The 22,709-nt window shown below is 41.9% G+C and overlaps 1 protein-coding gene across 1 annotated transcript in view; it reads right to left on the reverse strand.

The window, feature by feature from the left end:
- Nucleotides 1–3,833: 3,833 nt before the first annotated feature.
- Nucleotides 3,834–22,709, reverse strand: part of LOC311427800 (neuronal acetylcholine receptor subunit alpha-7-like) — a 58,460-nt gene continuing 39,584 nt past the window's right edge. Inside the window, exons 9-10 of the mRNA XM_084505372.1 lie at nt 9,916–10,025; nt 3,834–4,897 (exon numbers count right to left, since the gene is read on the reverse strand). Of these exons, the coding sequence (XP_084361498.1) occupies nt 4,376–4,897; nt 9,916–10,025 (632 nt within the window). The 3' untranslated portion in view covers nt 3,834–4,375. The remainder of the gene's footprint in view (nt 4,898–9,915; nt 10,026–22,709) is intronic.

The raw sequence follows: 22,709 nt of genomic DNA on the forward strand, positions 1-22,709 counted from the left end.
GTGTGAAAGCACAGTAGACCCCTAGCAGCCTTCAGTCTGTTCAACATGAGAGAAAGGGAGCCAACTTTCTGAGCATACGCATTTTTACAAAAATTGAAATGGGAAGTTTTGTATATTTTGGGTCCTTTCTCCCTTGCTCTGCATGCAATCAGGAGGAAAAAATGTAAGAAACCCTTGTTTTGCTAATAATTCCAAACTGGATGTGGAATTCTGGTAAGGGGAGGTCTTCCAGGCAAATTTTCTTTTCTGAGCCCTTAGCACAGACATACATGTATTCTCAATGAATGTTTTACAGAGGTTCAAAATATTCCAAATTCCAGCAAGAGGAGATTGATGGAAGAGATTTTAATTGAATCATAGAATATCTGAGTTGGAAGGGACCCACAAGAAGCATAGAATAGCCTGGGTTGAAAAGGACCTTAAAGATCATTTAGTTTCAACCCGCCTGCTCTGGGCAGGGTTGCCAACCACTACAGCAGTGGTTCTAACTAGTTCCCTGAGCAGTCTGAAATCTGCTCTCCCCAAATCCAGGTTTTGGCAGCAGTTTTCCTTTTATGACCAAATATTTTGAATTCTACTATCTCATGGCTTCTATGGCCAAGACAGCTACCAATGCCACCTCACCCACAAGACACCCCCTGTTTACAAGCAACAGGCATAGGAAAGGTACCCCCTTTCCTAGTCAGATGGATTCACCTCTATTTATTTCCATGGTGGTTTCACAACGTTTGGCACTCTTATAGTATAAACCCCACAGTTAGCCATGTTCTTCAATAATATTCTGCTGATTTATACAACTCTCTTACTCAGGGAGTGTGGTAACTTAGTATAAGAAAATATTTTTGGCTCAAAAATCTTCTACATCTTTATTATTATCAATACGAAAAAGTTAATGTTAGTTCTAAAGAACTATATGGTTTTACTGTAGTAAATACATTTCTGATATGCACTGATAGAAGTTATACAGCCACACTTTCCATGGTGGAAGGCAAAACAGCAGACTTTCAAGGGTGACTGCCAGTGTTGTAAGAAGATTGAAAAACATATTGTTCCAGGTGTATCTAGGTATTTGAGTCAAGACACCTCAGAAAACATTGTAACCCGAGTCAAAGTGAAAATTAGACATTGATGGTATCTATTGTTTTTTATGCTTCATGAACAAATCAGGGCTGATTCTCATCTTCTTATGCTGAATACTACCATACCAGAAACCTACCATGCCTTCTTACAAATAAGGCTCTCTTTAGCAAAAGACAATGCATAAGGGCCTTTACTGTTATGTTTCTGTGTTACCTGGGAAGGGTAAGAGGATCAATGCTCTTCATGTATCACTTGTGTAAGTGCCTCGACTTTGTAAGGGACATTGTGGGCTAGTTCCTTTTTGCCTTTTACCCTTTGTAGTCATTTTGGGATTTTTTTCCTTCTCTTAGAATTATGTAGTACTTTGACAGATACTCTGTGACACTATTTAGCCATGTCATGAAGGACTGTTTATCAGTAAATACAGATGACGCATCATCCTCTCCAAGGGTGCTGTGATTCTCAGAAAAATATTAAATGTATTGGCACTTTATTCTGCATTGTCCTGTGTGTACAGTGACTATTTTCTGGGCCATTTTAAACTAGGTCACCCTACAATTTCTGTGCTGATGGTGCTATTACCTTCCAAAAGGTTAAGTGACTACTGAATATCAAAAGGATCTGCTTTACTTTGTCATCTTAACAAGTAAGCAGAAAGCAGTTTCAGTCTAGTTATAAAGATTTGTAAACTGCATAGAGCTAACATAATTTGAGTTTTAGAACACTTCTGTAAGAGACAGTCCAGCCCTGCTATGTAACAGTATTACATAGTAAACTGTAAATTGAAATTTTTATTTGCACTGGAATTAATAAAACAAAAATGATTGAAATTAATATTCCGTTGCTGTTTTCAGACAGTTTCTGTCCTTTTTCTGATCCTAACATATACACATTCAGTTAAAAAGACTCTTATACAACAAATCTACGTTTCTTGAAAAATCATGCTTTGCATTAGAACACTAAGCTATTCTGACTGTGTGCTTTAACTTTAGCTTTTATCTTTTTATCCTGTCACTGGAGATTACTTTCAAAATGGAGATCTTCAAGCAAAAATATTAGTGGTCCTTGAGCAAGTGTTCCAAAGGTCATTTAGCATCCTGCATCATCAACTGCAGAAGTAAATGATATTTAGGCTTTTTATTCATCTATTGTCCCTGTAACTAAAGCAATAAGATACAGTGAGCACTTCAGCTGCAGTCCAGGAACAGAGCCTGATATGACTAACCCAAAACCCCATACCAGTACTGCAGTTCAGTTAAGATATTTTTAATAGGCAAACCACTCTTGAATTGCATTCTGCAAGGTCAATTTCGTAAGCAGAAGCAACAAAATGGGCAGGAGAAAGAATGAGAGATCATGGCAGTTTTGTCTTGCTGGCCCAGAAAGAAGTACTTAGAGCACTAAAGCTCCTGTGGAGGAGAACAAGATCTCAGAAATATGGATTGAATTTTTAGTGGAGGTTTTTAACCATAAATCATTGCTACCCCTCTGAGCTGCACCCAGAGCTGAAGAAACTGCCATAAGTACAGAGCACAAAAGCTACATGAAATACTGAACAGGCAGCTGTAGTCAGAACCACCAGGGTGCTTTTTTGAACACAACTCCAAGTGGTGTGATAGCTCCATTGATGTGATGGTCTAATTTCAAAGCTACAGAGGTAGCATTCATAACAGTGAAGTCTCTGTCTGAAGGGAGCCATCACACCCCTAATAAAGAGCACTAGAGGAGAAGCTCAAGAACCTGATCCTAAAAGAAATAGTTTCTTGTTCCTGAAGACTGTATAGCTATCAGCTTCACCATCACCTTTTAAATTGAAACGTTTTCTCTTGAGTAATAGTTCTCTTGCTAATTTTCTTTTTCTCTCCAATACTGATGGTGAGAAGGATTCAACAAGCAGGTATGGGAAATATTAATTCTGGTGCACTAAGACTTGGAAGAAAAGGAAGGTGTGGGCCAGCCAGAGAAAACAATAAGTTCATGTTTTCTTTTAGTGAACACTTAGAAAAGTGCTGTGTTACCCCAAAGAGGGGAGGTGCCTGGATCAGATCATATCCTTTTGCAGGTCTGTGGTGATCAGTTGGCAAAATAAAATCATACCAAGAAAGGTGTCATCGCCACGACATCAGTGAATGGAAAGAAGCTATTGAGAAGAGTGCCGTATTGCCAATATCTTCCAGCCAAATGTCATGATATAAATATATATATATATATTTATTAATTGATACTTTGATACTTTAATTGAAACATTGCTGCATGAGAATTTAGCAAAATAAAAATAACCTTTTACACAATCTTTTTAACAAAGTCATATACACCTAGCTTGAAAGTGGACTGTACTAAAAGATTTGCAAAAAATGTTGCTTAAATGTGGTGTAGACCATGGACAATAAATATGGAATCTGACACCAATGAAATCATTGGCAAATTTGCTACGGATTATGCAAAGCCAACATTATTGCCCTAATCACACAGAGTTAATCACTCTATGTTGGCAACTGTGACCCAAGAAATCAGAGATATTTCAGATTAAGTGAAGATGACAGCTACAGTTAAGCGGCAAGAGCACTGGAGGTGTTCTGTTAATGATATGTGTGACTGTCAGCATGAATTTTCTTTCCATCCTCAACAGCCAACATTTCATACATTAGAAACAAATTAACAGAAAGGTGATATTCTGGCAAAAAACAATAACAATAATAATAATAAAGTCTGTTAACATATTTACTGATAAAACATTCCAGACACTGCACTGGTAAGAGCTAAGAAGATGATAGTTTATTTTCTTATATGCAATATTCAGGATCATAAAACTGCAGAGAGATGTCTGTCAAATCTGAGAAGTAAATTTCACAACCGCACTAAACAAAAATGATAAACCATAAAGAGATTGAAAACAATAAAACGCTGTAAATCTTACAGTCATGAATGTATCATTTAACTTATTAACAATATTTAAAAGTTCACAAATACATAGTAACACATTGACACTACTGTTAACTTGTAATAAATGCATTGTGCACTTGAATTCTTGTCTATTATTTGTAGCAGATGATGACAGAATTACGCGTGGAATTAGTCTAGGAAATAAGTAACAGAGCTCAATATGTATACTATTCAGTAGCTACAATTACTAACATCAGTAATAATTATCTCCTAAAATTAATTTTATCCCCATCAGTGTATGTTAGCACATAAAAGTACACTTCTCTCTTTTGAGTTAAATTACTTAGCAGAATTACTGGTAATATTCACTTTTAAGTTACCTTTCTGCTCTTTGTGTTTATCTTTGAAATCCTTATGTAAAATCCTTTGAAACAGCTTCTATGAAGTTTGGAGCAGACATGAGTATTGTAAATGTGCAAATGATGGCAAAAAGGGTAAATGCAACCAGGCATAATCTGTCTATAACTGCAGCTGCAAACTTCCACTCGCTGCAGATTTCTTCACCCTCGTCTTGCTTCCTGAAGCGCGTTGCTATGAACTGAACTTCCTCCAGGATCTTCACAATCACTGGGATAGTATCCATTAAAGCTTTCTTTTGAACAAGCTCATTGTCTTCTGGCAAGGGGCAAGAGATCTTTCCACTCTTGCTACCGAGGTCATTGTTCTGGGGGCAGCATGGATTCTCCATTGCATGGTAGCTGTAGATCATGTTGCCATTGCTGGACTGGTGCCCAGGCAGGGTGTTCATCTCCACGCTCTTCACGCTTGGATGGTGCTTGGGGTAGCTATATTTGCAAGAGAGGGGCTTTAGGTTTTCTCCAGGTTTTTTCATACGTAAAAACCACGCACACCAATTCAGCAGAATGACACGGACCTGAAAGAAAGTGGTCATGATATAAATAAATGGAAATTTAGTGCAATTTAACAGGTTTTGAAACACTCAGTGACTGTTATAGTCAGTCTGTATGTTCTGCTAGAATGACTGGCTGCTGTTTCTAAAGAAAAACAGAAAATAAGTTAGACTGGGCAGTTCAAGTCCTAATGCTTTTGTTGGCTGCTGATGTCTCCCCATAATCATGTGTACAATTGCTTGAAGCATTGTGAGAATGCTCTAACCTGCACATGGCAGACTGTGGAGTGTACATTTCTTGTAAAGGTCATCAGTTGAGACAAATGCGGAGAGTGCATCCATCTCTTTTTCCTTGTGAAACGATCTTCTGGTGTCCTGCCTGAAATCTGAGCCTCCTATAATTCCTGTATTCGACATCATTTGTTGTGAACTAAATCAGTAGATCTTGTAATTGTGAAGTCCTGCAAGCAGTATGTATACAAAATGGACATTTGCATGGTGCTCATGAGTTACTCCAGGGAGAGAGAGGACCTCTGTAATGACTTTGTCATTCTGGCTGCAAGTCCAATAATCCGCTGTTTGGGAAAAAACAAAAGTGATCACTGGTTTTGGGAAGAACAGGACTCTTTCTGCATTTCTAGTTGCAGTCATGTCAGCCACACATAGCTCAGCACCACCCTCTGCCACCGTGGTTGTTTTAGATAGAGGCTGAGTTGTCTCCTATGTTTTGCACAGTGAAGATACAGGGATGCGGAAATTGCAGCAAGCACGTCAAGTTGCTGCTGTAATTACAAGCATAATTTCAGAAAGGAGAAAGCATTAATTACCACAGTTGGGAATAATACTAATAAAACCCCCAAGCAATAGAAAGTGGAAGATGGTTACACAACTTTGAAATTCTACAGTAAGTGTTCTTGTGGTTTGCAGTCTCGTACTGTTTTCTGTGATCCTTCCTGCTTCTCTCCTATTAATGAATCATTTACTCTTCATCATGAAGAATATTTCCTGTGTTTCAAATTACTGTTTTTTTGTTTGTTTGTTTGTTTGTTTGTTTGTTTTTTCCCAAGGGCTTTAACTGTTTTATTTCCTCCGTGGTCAGCACAGACAAACAGAAAACTGTAATGTAGCAGCTTAAAAAAATCTGTCCTCAATTTAATTGAACTTACTTAATTATAATGTCCTCTGACAGCCTTTAGACAGAAAATGAAACATCATTGAATAAAATAAGGTCTTAATTACTAACAGTATTTTAACAGTGTTTGTGGCAAGGGGGAGAAAGACAAATTTATTCTTCAGTACCATGAAATTCCAGAATACTGCACCAGGCGAACTTTCTTATTAGAAAATGTTAATAAGTCTCTTAGCTCTGGAATGAGACGTGAGGTAAAAAGCTTTTTTCTATGTGAATGTTACTTTTCCTTTCAAGACAAAGTGTTTGCTCCCTAGGGAAATTAGATTTATAAATATAGCCAAGCCCATTTCCCATAGAAAAATAAATATGTGCAAGAAAGCAACACAGCTTTTAATTTGCTTGAACTTCAAAATGCAATATTTCTTTGAAAATAGAGATGCTCAGGCATCAAAATGGTCTGTCATGCCAATTAACTCAGGAGACAGACACGGCACAGGAGCTGTCAGAAAACAGCCAGGATTTGATGGTATGAGCCTACATTCTCATCTGCACTGTCATTTATGGGTGTCTGTGGAGGAATGGCACAGGTATGCCACCTTCAGAAGTTAGCAGCCTGCCACTGTTGCAACCTTGCCACCACCACACCCTTTCTGCTCTCTGTGCTCTCTGTCCTATACCTCTCACCTATCCAATCGTTTTGCTTGCCAGCAGAGGTGGGTTGGTGGAGCTGAACCTCACACTTGATATTATCCACTCTCAGATTGTCAGCAAGCTGGACTTTGCCTCACGCTATTTCAGCAGATGTTTTAAAAAGTGCCACGTTGCCATGAGATCCCACTTCTGAGCTGAGTAACCAGCAAATACCATGACTGAACACCTCGGATTTAAGCTTCTCTCTCGGAAAGATGCAGGCTCTAGTAAATCATCTAAGATTAATAGACAGAATGGCACAATTCTCAACTGTGGAGTAAGGGAAAAAGCAAGAACTTGCGGAGAGCTTAAAAACTAACACTCATATCTCCTCCCTCCTCTGGCCCAAAGGCCAAACACCAAGCCCTTGAGAGACAGGCAGGGAAAAGAAACTGCTCAGTTGTGAAAAGTTTAGAAAGCAGATGTTTCAGCAGTGCAGTTGGCTAGGTTTGACGCTGCTTCCACACAAACCCAGTGCCTTCCCCTGGAACTTACCCCAGCACTAATTGCATCGGAGCAGGAGGTGAAAATAATTGTGTAATGTTATCCAGTCAACTAGGGCGAGAGCTCTGCAGTACACTGGTGTCTGGCTTTGTGAGGAGGAGGAGAGTGTGGGGAGAAAGTAGCTGGTAGGGGAATCTGATGAAACTGGAATTGCAGAGGAAAAAAAACAGTATTTCCTACTTTCTGCAGACAGATGTATTATATCCCATTTTTTTTCACTGAGCAAAAGTCTGTAAAGCTGTCTGGGACAGAAAAATGTAACATGCCTTGAAAGAGAGGGGACAGGAAAAAATGAAAAATGGAGAATGTGCCATGAATCCTAGTAACTGAGACTTGGGCATGTATTGCAGAGGACTAATGCCCAATTTTGTGGAATTAGGCTCTTCCCCGAGTACCTGTCATTTTTTTTCTCGAGATCCCTTAGCCCTGTCAACTTGCCTGTTCTGCATATTCCATAGTCTTATCATCTGCTCTTTGCAGAGGTCCATTAAAGAGTTTTTGCTTCATAATTGTTTTTTGTTTGGTTGGTTTTATTGTTTCTATTTTGTTTGTTTGTTTGTTTGTTTGTTTTGTTTGTTTGTTTGTTTGTTTGTTTGTTTTAATGCATGCCAGTTCACCAGTTCAGCAGTCAGGGCACTGAACCATGTTCATCAGGAGTGTTAATTCTTTATACTCAGTGTTTCCAGATGAGAGGGTGGACCTCAGCAGCTCTGTGGCAAGACCCCAGACTACTCAACCAGGTCTTCTTTTATCTGCAGTTTTGATTCTTTCATCCTTTGGTCCAGATGTTGTCAGGCACAGACCAGGTGGTAGTCACAAAGCTTAGCAGCAGGTCTCTGGTGGGCTCATGAGTCCCACACAACATGCTTCAAAACATAGATCTAGAGTCCTCCATTCCCTCTCTTCTCACATCCCAGCCCCTGTATTCCCAGACTGGTTTCAAGAGTCTGGTTAGGTCTAATGCCAAAATGGCCAGGCCTAATGCCCAAACTGGCCAAATTAGTAGAAGCTCCCGTCTTCGTCAGCTGTGTTAGCACAGGAGGTTGCCATGGGACTTTGCAGCACTGTTCTCTAAGGTTCGTGCTCTCTCATGAGAACCTCCCAGAAGAGTCCTGAATCATCATTTCCTGCAAAATCTGAGCACCATATGACAGTTTCCTCAGCAAAATAACTGAGGAGGCCTGAGAGGATCTCCTGCCATTCTGTGAAAGAGAGAAAGAACTGACTTGGAAGGCCTTGTGAGCATATTTAATATGAGCCATTTTGTCCAGGCTCCTCAAAAAGCAAGAGGAATAATAAAATTGCTCGTGGGAGCTGTTAAGCTGCTACATACTCTGTCTAGGCAGGTATCTGAAACATGTTTACCCAAATTTTTGCCCTCAAGTCTTGCTTGCATGGAGGTTTATCCACAATTCACATGCTCTGGTGTCTTGAAAGTAAAATGATCTTCAAAGATATGGCACCTTAAGAAATAATTATTAGTAGACTTATTACTCTTGGACTTCCTTTCATTTATTTATTTTTTAATTTGCACTGATGTTGCAGTTTATTTTTAGAGAAGTCAAATTAGAAAACATTTCTGTTCTCAGGCTGACATTGGTAGGCTTATGACATTTAACATTGTGTCAGGATAATTGTCTAGCATGACAAATGTGGTGAATGAGGTACTAGAGGATGCTGTAGGAGCAGACGTTTGCAAAACCAAGGTAGGCAGATGACTATTTGTATCTGCTTATGCCTTCATTGCTTTTCTTTTTGCAATAGCAAAGCATAACCTTCTTATTCTGAAACCTATTCTAAGGGAAATGAGAGAGGAAAAAAAACAACATACTTTTGTTTTAACTGGAAAATCTAAAATAAAGTCATTCCTCCTCAAAGGCATCTGGGACAGGTGCCAGACCTCAGTGGGAAAACAGAGTCTTCTGCTGCAGAGAAAAGAGGGTCCACATGTGAGCTGAACTGAGAAGTGATCAGATGGAAACAGACAGAATTAATTTTCCACTTGGAGCAGTAGATATGCTTCAGCAAAGGGCAGATAACTGAGCCAGTGATGTCCAGGGATCTCCTTGATGCCAGAGCGAGCCCAGCCTTTCTGTTTTTGCTGATGGTGCATTAGGAGCCATATCCAAGCTGTGAGAAGCATCTCTGTGCTCTGTGTTCAGTAATGAGTTGTTGGTGTTCCTGGTTTTCCAGCAGCTCTGGGAGCCAGCTCGTAACTGGGGCAGTTGCAAGAGAAGATAAGCAAATTGGCCTCACCTCCTGCCTTTGTTCTGGGGGATTACAGCTCTGATGTTAAATTCAGTGAGAATCTGTGAGGGAGCAGAGCAGACAAACTGCCCAGCAGAGACCAGTCAGTGTTTGCTGGTGCTTTGTAATGCCACATTTTATTGGTGTCTGCTGCATAAGAAATCAAAGGTGCTGCCCATGCGGTTGGTGCTTACAAAGCAGGTGCTGAGAGAGATTACTCTTACCTACCCCTGTTTAAAGTTTAAATTAAAAATAAATAAATAAATAAATAACAGATGCTATTTTTAATGGAAACCCCAATTTAGTATGTATGTTCTTCCACCCTAACAGCAAAAGTAACAGTGTAAAACAGTGTCCATATTGACACTTAGGGTTAATGAGGAACAACGTCTGCCCCTCATCAGTTTGCCACCACATTTAAATTTTTCCATCAGTAGGTTGTTGAATATTTACCACCAGAGGTACTTACCCATCTGGGCATCTTTCCGGCTTGTGGGTCATGATGGTGAAACTGCAGAACCAGCACCGTTACAACCACAGACAGACCAACGATGACCATGATGCTAGCGAAATACTGAGCTGCAAGTAGAAGGAGGATTTGGTTAGGAGGAAAAAAAATAAAATAAAATAAAAAATTATTCCTTGCCCAGGCCCTGAGAGCTACATTTGAGAAGCACTGCATCTTATCCAAACACCCTCTTCTCTGATCTTCAACATTGGAGCATTTGAGGCCTCTGAGGCTTTCAGTCTACCTGCTCAGTTCCCTCCTCTCCACCAAGAAAGGCCAGAACCAGTGAAAGGCTTGTGTTGGTGAGTTTTTGTTCCCAGAGAGGAATGTACAGCTCTATGCCAGGGACCTGCTCCCTGTCTGCTGCCAGGACAGCAAGGTGCCTGCAGAGCTGACCGGAACACCTTCATGCCATCATTGCTCACAAGGGGTTAGGTGCATTTTTTCAACATCCTCCTCAGCCCTTAGGGTCACCTTCTAAGTGCTAAATTTAAACCTTCCATGCAGGAAAGAAAAGATCTTGAAAGCCAGAACTGGGACCTGAAACTGAGTCTCCTCAGTGTCAGTAGAGCCTCCTCATTCCAGCAGTGGGGTTGATGCGCCAGAGCATACAGAAGAATTATCCACAGGGCTAATGACATTTGAAGGCATCTGTGTCAAAACACCAGGGACCATTATAGCTGGGTGACAGGGAGAGATGTGGGAGAGAATGTGACACCACCACCACAGGCTGCAGCCTCCTTCCATCATCAGCCCTCCCTCCTGCAGCTTGCAAAAAAAAAATTAGAATCTAATTAAGACTCCGAGGCAAGTTTTTCTATCTCAATTTCTTAATGCTGCATCCCACTGCCTCAGCAGGAAAAACAAATAAAAAAAAAATCTTGTTCATAATAATGAGGTTCTGAAACCTTTCTGAAACCAACGCTGCTATTGCTTCAAGAGGCAGTTGTGGGTTTCTGAGACAAGATGAATTTCACAGCTGTATGCTCCTGAGAGTGAGGTGAATTGAGAGGTCTTTGCTGCACCTACTCGTAAGAGAACAGACCCAACAGCCAGGCAGAAGAACAGTGTGAGGAATGTTTTAACAATTTGTGTCCATAAAGAACAATTCTGTTTGAATCCTGTCTGCCTCTGGGCCTTGCACTGGCAATTTAATTCTTGAACCACAGATGCAGTGTGTCCCAGTCTCCCCCTCATTCTAGTCAATTTATCAAGTCTTCAGAAAATACTCCTTACATTTATGAACCTGTTTGCTTTTGTTATTCTGGACTTCTATTTCTAACAGTTACAGTTTTTTTTTTCCCTGTCTTCTTTGAGATTAACTTAACACTGCTATAGATGTGTCTGTGAATGGCTGGGGAAGAATGTTTTAATTACTCGTGAAGCATCAAATAAGAAAGCTGTTTGTGTTTGATGTCTGGGAGTTTCAGAACAACTGATAACAACTAGTGACTGTTATGGGATACTATGCGGATCTTTGGTATGTGGTTAGGGGGGGCCGAGAGATAAAGAGGAAGGAGAAAGAAGCTGAAGGACGGCTGGGAGACAAGACTTGAAGAGAATGTTCTACAAACTTGGCATGGTGCCAAGTAAGTAGAAAGGGGGAGAGGAAGACTACGAGCCTTCAGCATGAAAGACCCCAAACTCGGGGTTGAAAGGAGATGTCTGATTTGATTCCAGCTTGCCCCTTACAAGAGAAGTGTTGGTATAACTGTTTTAATTACTGCCATAAATCACTAAATACTACAGTAAATTCCATAAAATTTGGTGCCTTCAATAAGACTGTGTGGCCTGAAGTGATCCACTTAAAGGGCTTTGGCTTGGATTTTTTTCACAGAATCTTACAAAATTACCTGCCCTGTTGAATTTGAAAAGTACTTGGTATTACCTGACACTATCAAGGTCCAAGCCAATGATTAGGATAGGAAATCAGTCTTAACTTTGTGTGCTGTAAACCCAGCAACTGAGGTCAGGAACTTGCTGTAGATATCTACTAGTAAACAAGGAAAGCTGTTTTTTCAGGAACAGATTGGGAATTGTAGGGGACCCGTGGAGCCATAAAGAAAGGCGTTTTTTGCTTTTGCCTAATGATAGACAAAAGAAAATAGATAAGAAATGGCTGGGTGAGCACCATCCAGTATTTGTCAGGTAGGTTCAATTCAAGGCACAGTTAAGTTTTCAGTTGGAAAGTAAGAATGGAGGGAATAGGGAATTGTACTTCAGCCCAGTTACCAGGGTCAGGCAATGAAAAGTCACAAGAGAATCTGTGAGATGAAAATTGGCCAAATTGGCATGGGTAAACCCATGCACCCCAGGTGCTGAGTTCATCTCAGGGGAAGAAAGCCCCAAATCCATGGAGAAGCCCAGACTTGAATTTTGCCAGCCCGAAAGAACCAGCAGTGAAAGGGGTGGAAGGAAGTAGCAGTGGGTGGCATGCTTTGCATGTTAGCCTTTCACAGCTCCAGTATGCAACATGATAAATGATGTCTCCTGCTCTTCTGTGGCAAGGCAAGGTAGACCTAAGAGTCATTGTTCACAAAGAAATTGCTAGATCCCCACGTCTATCTTTGATCAAAATAAGATTTCAACTACAATCCAAATCTTGTACTGGGACAGAGATGCAGGTAGAGATGACCAAGACCAAGCTGGGCCTGGGTTCAGTGACGGTTCACGTGGAAGGGAAGGAAAGACCCCAGGACTCAGTGTTAAATTCTGCAAGGCAAACAGATGCCGACTTGGTAAAAACATGTGTACCCACTCAGCATTTCCTGATCTTCCCTTCCAGGGTTTGATCTTACAGCCTTCTATTTCCCTGCTGAAAAATGTGGTCCTTCTGCAATAGTCAGGAAAACTGGTGAGTAAGATTCCCATGCCATCTCCCATGCACCTCCCCAAAAGCATTGCTTAATGGTTTGAGAATTCTCCAGCCTGCTGACTTGGCATCTCTGCCCCTGGCAGGTTTTAGCTGTCACAACAGATGGATCAACCCCATCACCTGGTGAAAGCAACAAGGACTGATGTCCCATTTCACACCTAGCACACCCTCTGCTTTGACTGTGACTTTCTCACTTTTCTTAAGCCACCCTATGAGGAGAGGAGCAGGCTGCAGCTGCCCCACACTTGGCCCAAATTAGCCCAAATTAATGAACTCTACTCCTGGGGCACCACTGATGTTGCTGAGCACTGCCACCAAAACAGAGATTCTCTCCCATGAAATGCGGCACAGGAAACAAGTGACACTTACGGGCTTAGGGCTTTGAAGCTGCTGCTTTCACCAAGCCCTACCCTCATGTGTGCCTGTTGGCAGGACTAAATCTGAATCTGATTTCACAAAAGCTCATCCCCTCTCACTGAAACAGCAGAAGGGAAGTGCTCAATCTCTCTCACTAAGCATCTCTCTGTATCCTTCTTAAGAACTCCTGCTTACTGAGATCTTCCCTCATAAAAATGGGTCATGCTAGGGGCTTTAACAAATCACCTCCCAGTGGGTAGTGTCAGCCCTTGGATGAACAAAGGGCAACCCCAGACCAGGGTGCATTAGCAAGAGCACGGGACCAAGTGCTGTGCATCAGCTGCTCTGAGGCACATCTGGGAAATGACTGACCCGTTCTAGAAGGCAACTGCTTCATCTACACTCCCTGCCCTGGACAGCTGCCACAGTCCAGGAAAGGGAGAGATCCGCATTTCCAGCCCCACCAGATACCTGCCTTATACAGCAACATCGCCCAGGAATACCAACGCCTGCTAGATGCTCTCCATTGATTTCAGAGCTGCATGCCACTCTCTTTAGCAATTACATGTGAAAAGGAAAGCTGTTTAAGATTGTTGGCTGATGTCTTCCAAGCATGAAATATTTGCTCTCCTACAGCTGATATTATTCCCTTTGCCAAAGGAGGCGTGATGTAACACGCTACATGGACAGCTGTTCTAACATCTGGGAGTTGTCAGCCTCCATCTCAGCACAGTCAGAAGAAGATCAGGTGCTGCTGTCATAGCAAATACAGATCTAATATAGCCACAGAGACCCAGAAGCTCTCTAAAATATCAGTGACAACAGCTATTTGTTCTTACAGACATCCTCTGACATTGCCTATATCAAAAGGATGGCACTGACTTGCAATTCATAACTCAAGGAGCTTCCAGCATGATTTATGGACCCTCTGTGCCCTTATTTGATGTCAGGAAAGCACCTTAGGATTATTTCAGGAATTATTTGGATCTGATGCTTGAGTGGAACTGGATTAAGTTTAAGGGCTGATTAGGAGCAGGGTAAATAAAACAGAAACCCTGAGGGGTGAAATGATTCCAGATGGATGCTTCACTTTGTTGATTTTATCACTGAACACTGATTCAGAAAGCAGTATATTACCCAGATTTATTAACACAGCTAATCATAGGAAAGGCAGAGCTTCTCCATTGTGGCCATTTACAGTCTTGCTGTTACTATGGAAGAGGGGGAACAAAAAAAGAGTGTCATGATCAAGTATTTACAATGATGAGGTTGGATACCTGCCACTGCCTTTCCTGTTCATATTCCTTCTTTGCTGCAAGCACCAGTTTGTGCATCTGAAGTGCAGGACTGGTTCAGAGCTTCTGTAAGTCAGGTCATTTCAATCATTTAGCACTGAGCACTTCTGGTGAACTCTCACAAAATGGCAGAAAAATCCCAGAAAGTATGCACAGAATGAGATACACGCTGCTCTTCCCTCTGGAATGGCTCCAGGTTAATAAACTGACGCCTGTGGAGGGTGCAGGAAACCCCAGATGCCAACACAAGGACTTCCAGCCGTCCTCCTTATGTCATGGAGCAGGACTGGTGCAGGTCTGGACTGTCGCAGTCTGCAGCAGGTGATGGCTGTACATGGGCAGAGCTTCTTGGAGACAAGGGAAATCAGAAGGTGGAGGACCGACTGCCTTGCTGCCTGACTTACTGTTGCACACGGACGGTAAAGAGACAAGGAAGATGACAAGAGCAAGAAAAAGTTGTCTGTCATTACCATTTGCTGTAGCTGGGACACCTTGTGTTAATCCATTAGGTCTCACTGGCAGTAGAAGGCAAAAAAAAATTGTTACTGGTGCCTCACAAACATGAAATGTATTAAAGGACTGAGAGACTTCAGGATTAGACCCCATCTTGACCTTCTGATTATGGTATTTGTAGAGGGCATGGATTTTCTATCTCTTTTTCCTCCCACGTGCTGCTGAATAATAGAAGCAAGTGTTTGAGGAATAAAACTGTTCTTTTTTTTTTTTTTTTTTTTTTTTTTTTTTTTTTTTTCTCTTTTAAACAATGTGCATCCAAGACTCATGGATTTCTGCAAAGCACCATTGATCACCATAAAAAACTGTTGCAAATAAGAATTTCTGTAGGGTGGAAGAGGTTGGGAGGAGACCTGGCATCAGCAGGTCACCAGGAAGGACCATGAAAAGGGAAGGAGAAAAGTATTCCACAAAACTGGAAAGAGACAGAGAAAAATGAAAGGGCAGCAGCTGAAGACATGCAGGCAGGTAAGAGAAGATGCAATAGATTAATCTCATTTTCTCTCTCTAGTCAGTACCATTAATAACATTTTATGCTCATAGCTTAAACAATCTGTAACTCCTGGAGGTGGCAAAGCACCACACTGCTTCCTTGTCTTAGCAATTTGCAGTCTCATTTGCTGTATGACTAACTGCAAGAAATCACCCTAAGCATCTGCTGCACACATACTTGCCCACAGCTTACAACCTCGATTTGTATTGAGATAACATTGGCAAGATAATGAACGGCAAGGAGCGGAGGAGGCTGAAAACAGGTCAGCACAGTAGAGTCCTGAGCTGCAAATTTAAGTGCTGTGGATTTAGAATAAGCAAGCAGATGAAGAAGACAGAGGAAAATCCAGTTATGCTGTCTGGAGACAAGGGTAACTTGAGGGGTTTTGTGCAGCATTTGACACATCCAGCCAAGGTGTCAGGCATCATGTGGAGGTTGATCGTAGGAAGTGACAGTTCCTTACATTTACAAGCCCCACTGTCCACTTCCAAATGCGCTCTGCACATGTTATCTTTCAGGTGTTTCATGTGTAAGAATCCTTGTAGAGAAAACACAAATTTGGTTGTGTTATTCTGGAGATAGAAATAGTGATTTGCAGTGTTTTTTTAGACATTTGGCTGTGGGGGAAAAAAATCTGACATGATTGAGGACTTCTCCACAACAGGATGTTCTCTGACTGGTTTCAGAACATTTCACCTGAGGATTTCGCTTTTGGGCAACCTGATCTGACATCCTCAGAGCAGTGGCTAGGCTGGAGGGAGAGCAGCAGACTCACAGCTTATTGCAGATTTGGACTCAAGCTAAAGCTGTCCTGCTGTGAGTGCCTCTAGTGCTGTGAGTGCTCTGTATAACTGTCCTGCTCTACCACCCAGGACCTGAGCTCAGGGACTCCTGGTCTGCTGTGAGCTGTGGACCAACAGGAGAGTAAACCGCCAGATTAATTGCAAAGTGATCATTTTAGGGTATGTTTCTCCACTGCATTGCAGACATCTGTCTTTCCGAAAGATTGGTTAGTATTCGTGGTAACTAAACATTGCATTAGAAGCTAAAAATTTTTATGGTGTTTAGTTTACAAGTCCAAACCAGAAGCTTAAACTGAGACACTGATTTTTGAAGACATGCCTACAGCAGCACAAGATTAATGAGATTCTGGCCACAGCTTTACCAGGTACTGCTGGATGTGTGTAGGCATGGTCAACAGCTGTGACATCTTAAGGAGGCTCTACTCAAAGGAGAGTCATGAAGGGACACAGTTACAGTCAGGAATCTAACTTGCCATAAGTCTTGACACAGGGGGACTTGTTCCTCAGTGACTTCTTAATGCATGATTTACTAGCATTAATTACAAGGTTGCTTCCAAACGGGAAACACAGCCTAATGAAACAGACCAGAGATATAGAGACCGTAAGCAGGGAGGCAAAGAGCTCTTTAAAAAAGAGAATTCAGGCATATGTCTATTGCCAGAGGAAGGAACTGATCCTATCTTCAGAGATAGTCATAAAATATTATCAAAAATGGACTTGATTATCCAGCCCTGTTTACCTGAATAACTTTGTAGAGATAAAAAAAAAAAAAAAAAAAAAAAAAAAAAAAAAACCACTCCCAGTTTACATCTGAACGACTCAAATGTAGTTCTCAGATGAATTACCTAAGCCTTTACTTTCAGTGGATAGGACCTAAGCTAGTACAAAAGCTCTAATTTAAATAAGCGTATTTGCTTAATTTCAGTGTGGTCAGTGAACTGGGAAATCAGCACAGTGGGATGCACATCCGTGTAGATATCCCTTCTTATATAATGCAGTAGGCTGGGTGCGATGGTAGGGGCATGAAATCCCTTTGAAATTACCAGCTTTTATTGTGTGAGACAAATCTATGCATAACTGCATAGGTTTTGAGAAGCAGAAAGAACAGTTGTATACGTGAGCTGTACCACACAGGCTTTAGGATTTTAGCCAGGGATCAGTACACTCAGACCAGCCATTTCAGACGTGCAACACATCTGGAGTACTTTGCATTTCTTTATGTTCCTTCCTGAAGTAATGGCATCCGTCTCTCTACTTACACAGATTCTTCATAAATATTTCCAAAGAGAGAAATCAGAAATCAAACCATGTGTGCAGCCAGACGCAGTGCCCATGAGGAATGATTAAGCTACACCAGGGAGGGTAAGTTTAGGACACAGCTGCTGCTGTGTGGACGCGGTCTGAAAGTCTTTTAAGGAGCTACACTCCAGAGCTTTGAGTGCCAGGAGGGACCTCCAGGACCCAGAAGCGAAACAAGCCTTGTGTATAGAGTTGACTTGTGTTGGGCTCTGGCCAAACCATTGTGTTTGTAGATGTCCTGGGACTAAAATGTTCTTCATCCAAATGGCTGAGCTGGTTTCTGTTGCTAGGGGTAGTTAATTTTTTAAACAGAAACAGAGGCATCCTTGCTCTGGTTCCCAGGCTTCTTTCTTTGGCATCACAGATGACTTTGCAGAAGGGCAGCATTCAACTTTTGAATGGTTTCTGTGCCTTGCTTGGCACGTACTCATGCTGCTGAAAATTGGGTTTTGGAAGTACTTTTTTTCCCCCAAACATGGATGCTCTCCTGGAGAAGGATGGGAGCAGATGTGTTTCTATTCAAGGAGTAACTAGCTTCTGATATGAATGCAAACCCCCAGGAAGGCTGGGAGAGAGCAGGGACCAAATGTCATCATCCAGACTACCCAGATAGAACATTTGGCAGGGAAATAGACTGAATCATTGTGGGAAAGAAAGTTCCAGTAAACACAACCCTGCAGTGCCATGGAGCATCAGGATTCTGGTGTTGGGAAGTGCTGAACAGCCTGCTGCTTATCCCTAGGCCAAGATTTGCTGCTTCCTCTTTGCAGAAAATAAATCTTCTTGTTTTTAATGTGTATTAACACAGCATTTAGAGGGCTGTATAGAGGGCGTCCGTTGTGAGGGGAAGTTGAACATGACGAAGTAAGAGCAGCTTTATAAGCAGAGAAAGAAAGGGCACACACACCAAGGAACCAGGGAGCAGCTTCGTGCAGAGGTAGGAAAAAGCAAATGTCTTGCCCTGCCTGTCTCCCTGTGTCTATTTAGTGCTTTATTCACTGTAAATATAAGTTGAGGACACAAGGGAAGTGGCCTCAGCTAAGAAGAATCAGGCTGTAATTTCCACATTTCCTTTCAAATAGAACAACCCTAAGAAGCTAGTACTATTCTAAGTGTTGTATTAGAGCAGCATTCCTTTGTCTCCTCAACACAGACACTCTGAACAGCAGCCGTGATAATTTCCAGCATTATTACCTACTATTATTTAAGTAGTTAAAGCTGTGGTCAGATGGTGGGGAAAAGTAAGATGTACAGCATGTTTGGGTTTAGTGTTTTTACACTAGGGAAGGCCAGAAGTGTTCAGCCATGTCCAGGTAGCAGTGAATGAATGGCTGTTTAAAAAATAAAAATAAAAAAAAATCCTAGGAATATAATGCAGATTTTCCAAAGCACGTGGGGTTTCCCACATAAAGACCAGCAACAGTGGCTTTTCTGTAGACTAGCAATGGATTTTTTCAGCTGTCAGTGACCTTGAGAAGAGGATAGAAGGTGTGCTCTTTATGGAGTCATTTAGGTTGGACAAGACCCTTAAGATGATCAAGTTAGATTGATAACATCAACCTAACACTGCCACTACTAAACCATGTCCCCAAGTGCCTTGTGCTCATATCTCTTTAACATCTCCAGGGATGGTGACTCCACCACTTCACTGGGCACCCTTTTCCAATGCTTCAACACCCCTTCATGAAGAAATTCTTCCAGACATCCAAACTAAACCTCCCCTGGCACAACTTGATGCTGTTTCTTTGAGTCCTACCACTTGTCACCCGAGAAAGGAGACCAACACCCACCTCGCTACAACCTCCTTTTGGGTAGTTGTAGGGACTGATGAGGTCTCCCAGACTGGGGAAACGAGTGAATACCTACAAGGCTGAACTATTTGGAGGAAGGGCTGACTGAGCCAGCAGACAATTCAGGCCAGAGATATTGGCAGCCCTGGCCCTAGGCACGCAGAGCCCATCAGGGGTCCAGAGGGCAGCTCTGGGAGATGGCACAGGCTACATGGGGCTACACAGGGGCCAGCCATGTGCTGGGGCAGAGTGGGCATGGGGTGAGGATCCAGGAGGCCTGGGGGGGATCCCTCCCTTCAGCAGCAGCCAGTCCTCATCTAGGTGCTCCTTTCTGGGGCCCTGGACAGGGCGGATGACGGCAGACTTTCAGACAATGATGCCTGAGTGGACCCCACCATGTGGAGGGTTGGTTTGCTTTTAGGCTGTTACAGGGGAGCATCAGATGAGAGTAGCCATGGGATTGTTTTAGGCACCCCTCATCTGGATACCCAAAGTCAGTCTCCAGCACCTTACAAAGTATTTGTTTGTTAGCATAATTATATTATAATGTTTCACAATGCAACATTTGTCTAATGAACAGATGAAAGAAACAGACTGCATTTGACCTACATGACAACTTTGAGATTCCAATATATTTAATATGCTCTAATTATTTAGGCATTAGGAAAAACTTGTAACAATATGTGCAGCCAATGAGGCAAATTTAGTATACTAGTTGTGAGAAGAGACCTCTTTATCACCTCCCTGTCTTTGTGATCTAAAAAGGATGAAAAGGTGTGGGAGGTCCTAATATAACTGAGACAACATTTACCTGGAGAAACAGACTGTTGCATAGTCACCCTCCTTCTCCACAGGTAGATCTAATTTTTTTTCTCCTTGAAGTTAGATAATGAGATGTCTGAGTAAATGTTATTTTGGTATTTTTATGATACAATTCATACTAGGCTTTAATTTTACAATGATGAAGTGCACCTTCTGTCAGCACTTAGATATATTGTTGAATGTTTTGTTTATTTCAACTGCCTGGAATGTGTACCTTAGTCATGATTTATATGCAAATATTGACCTTAGCTCACAGGAGAGGATAATTTAACAATTTCTGAGTTTTTCTGACATGTTCATACTTCTTTCTTTTGCAAACCAGAACAGTTTTATTTTTCCTACCCTGCTATGAGGTCAGGAAGCTATGCTTTACCCAGTTTATCAGAGAGAAACTGAGTCCTCGTGAGATCAAGATAGAGTGATGATCCTATGGAAATAAAAGTAATAATACCTGTCTGGATCACTCAAATCAACTTCAGGATGGAAATGACTCAAATAGCCATACAGCAGGTGTTGTTAGCTGGGTCCTGCAGAACAGCAGAGTTCCAGCCTCATTTTCTCCTTTTTAAAGCCAGGTCCAAATTAAGCAAAAGGAGGATAAGGAGATAAAGGACTTCACTGCACTCTTAGTCCCAGTGAAAAAAGCAACTACTGGCTGCTTTGCCTGTGCCCACAGGATGACTGTCATCAGCTTCTCCTTCAGCAGGTGCTGGTAGTAACTCAGGCTCTGCAGCCAGATACACGTGCATCCAACAGAAAGACAACATGAAAACCTGTGCCTTCATTGATCACTACTTGCCACCCATCCTTCTACCTCTGCCATCGAATTTAGCCATCACAGCTCTGCTGGGTTTCTTCCTCCTCATCCCAAGAAAGATGGAGAGGCACCTGAATCTGCTGGCTGTCTGACCAGCCTCAAGGCAGTCCCTTCTGCCTCTGCTTCTCTGAAGGCAGAAGGGAGCTTCTTGCTGCATCTCCCTCTCATGCTGCTGCCAGTGACAATGCAGCTGGCTGAGGAATGTGCAGCACACGGAGGTGATTTTCCCTTCCTGTAGTTTATGTCACGTGCAGCCTCAAAAACAAGATGCCATCAAGTCTGTCTTTCTCACTTTTTCTGTTAAGGTTCATAATATCCAGTCATTGTCTTTGTGTGCTAGTACCTTGATATGACAGCCCTGTAACAAACAAGCCATCTCTCCTCCCACATCAATTTACCTTGGAGAACAAAAGTGAATCCCTCACCTGACTTGTTATTTGACACTCCAGAAATAAAAAATAATAAATAAATAAAAATAATTACAACCCTCTGTCTTTCTTATATGACTTTGGGCAAATCATTTAGTCCTTCATAGTGTCTTCACTCCTTGTCTGAAAAAAATGGGAAAATGTCATTCCTTCCAGCTGTTTCTTTTTAATTCCCATCCATTGTGTGCTCTGTGTGCTCAACCTACTGATATGGAGCCTTCTGATACCACTACAGTGACAATGTGAGTAAAAATCTATGCTAACTCCACATAAGATTTTTTTTAGAGGTTTCCATAGCTATTTTCTAGCTCATAATAAGAATGTATATCTAGTATAAGTTTCTATTTCTTGTATTGTCTTCAGAGGTATTTGACATTGGTCAATGCCAGAAAGAGAATTGACTAGAAGGTTCCTGGTTTGGATTTTACAGGGCTATATCTAGCCTTAGAGATTTTAAGCCAGTTATGATTGTGGGTTTTTTGCTCTCAGTGTAGGCTGTGCAGTCCTACAAGTATTTCCCCCAGAGGGTGATCTCTTATCCATTTTGTGTCTGTGTTAACTTCTCTATCTGTAGGTTGAGTCTTGCTGTTCGGATGGTGGTGGTAATTTCTTGAGTCATTTGTGCAAGCCTCACCACTCTGTTCTTACCTTAATTCCTTGGTAAGGACAAGCTCCCCTGCAACAGCATAGCAATTTAACCCACACTGGTTATTTCAAAAGAGCAACTCATGGTACACCTATGGGGAGTTCTGTGTCTAGCTTGGGGGGATGACCACAAAGAGAAACTGAGACTTCAGTGAGGTTTAAAGGCTCATGACACACCTTTGCAGACTCCCTGTAGATCTGCATATGGTGGCAGGACTCTGTCCAATGTTCATTAGTCTTTTTTTATATTTAAGCAAAAAGATGAGTTTAATTTTCATCAGGTAGTTCCCAACAGTGCACAACAGGATGGATTGCAGGTGATGTGGAAGAGGAAAGAATTTTCTTCAGCCAGCAGCACTGACATCTTCAAATGGGCCCAGCTTCATCCAGAGAGCTGTCAGAGTAACTGTACCAGCAGACCCAATGATCCTAGCACCAGGGATGAGCAATATTCCTGTATCCCACACACACTCATGTACTGGTGGTGCTGTCCATTGTACTTTGCCTACCCAAACCTCCACATTGTGTATTGAGTCTTTGTCCCATGAATCACTCCAATTACCAGCTTATATGATACTTCCAGAGCCCTCTATCCCTCATACAGGCTCTCTCTGCATC

Source organism: Aythya ferina (assembly GCF_964211825.1).
Source record: "Aythya ferina genome assembly, chromosome: Z".
NCBI lineage: Eukaryota > Metazoa > Chordata > Aves > Anseriformes > Anatidae > Aythya > Aythya ferina.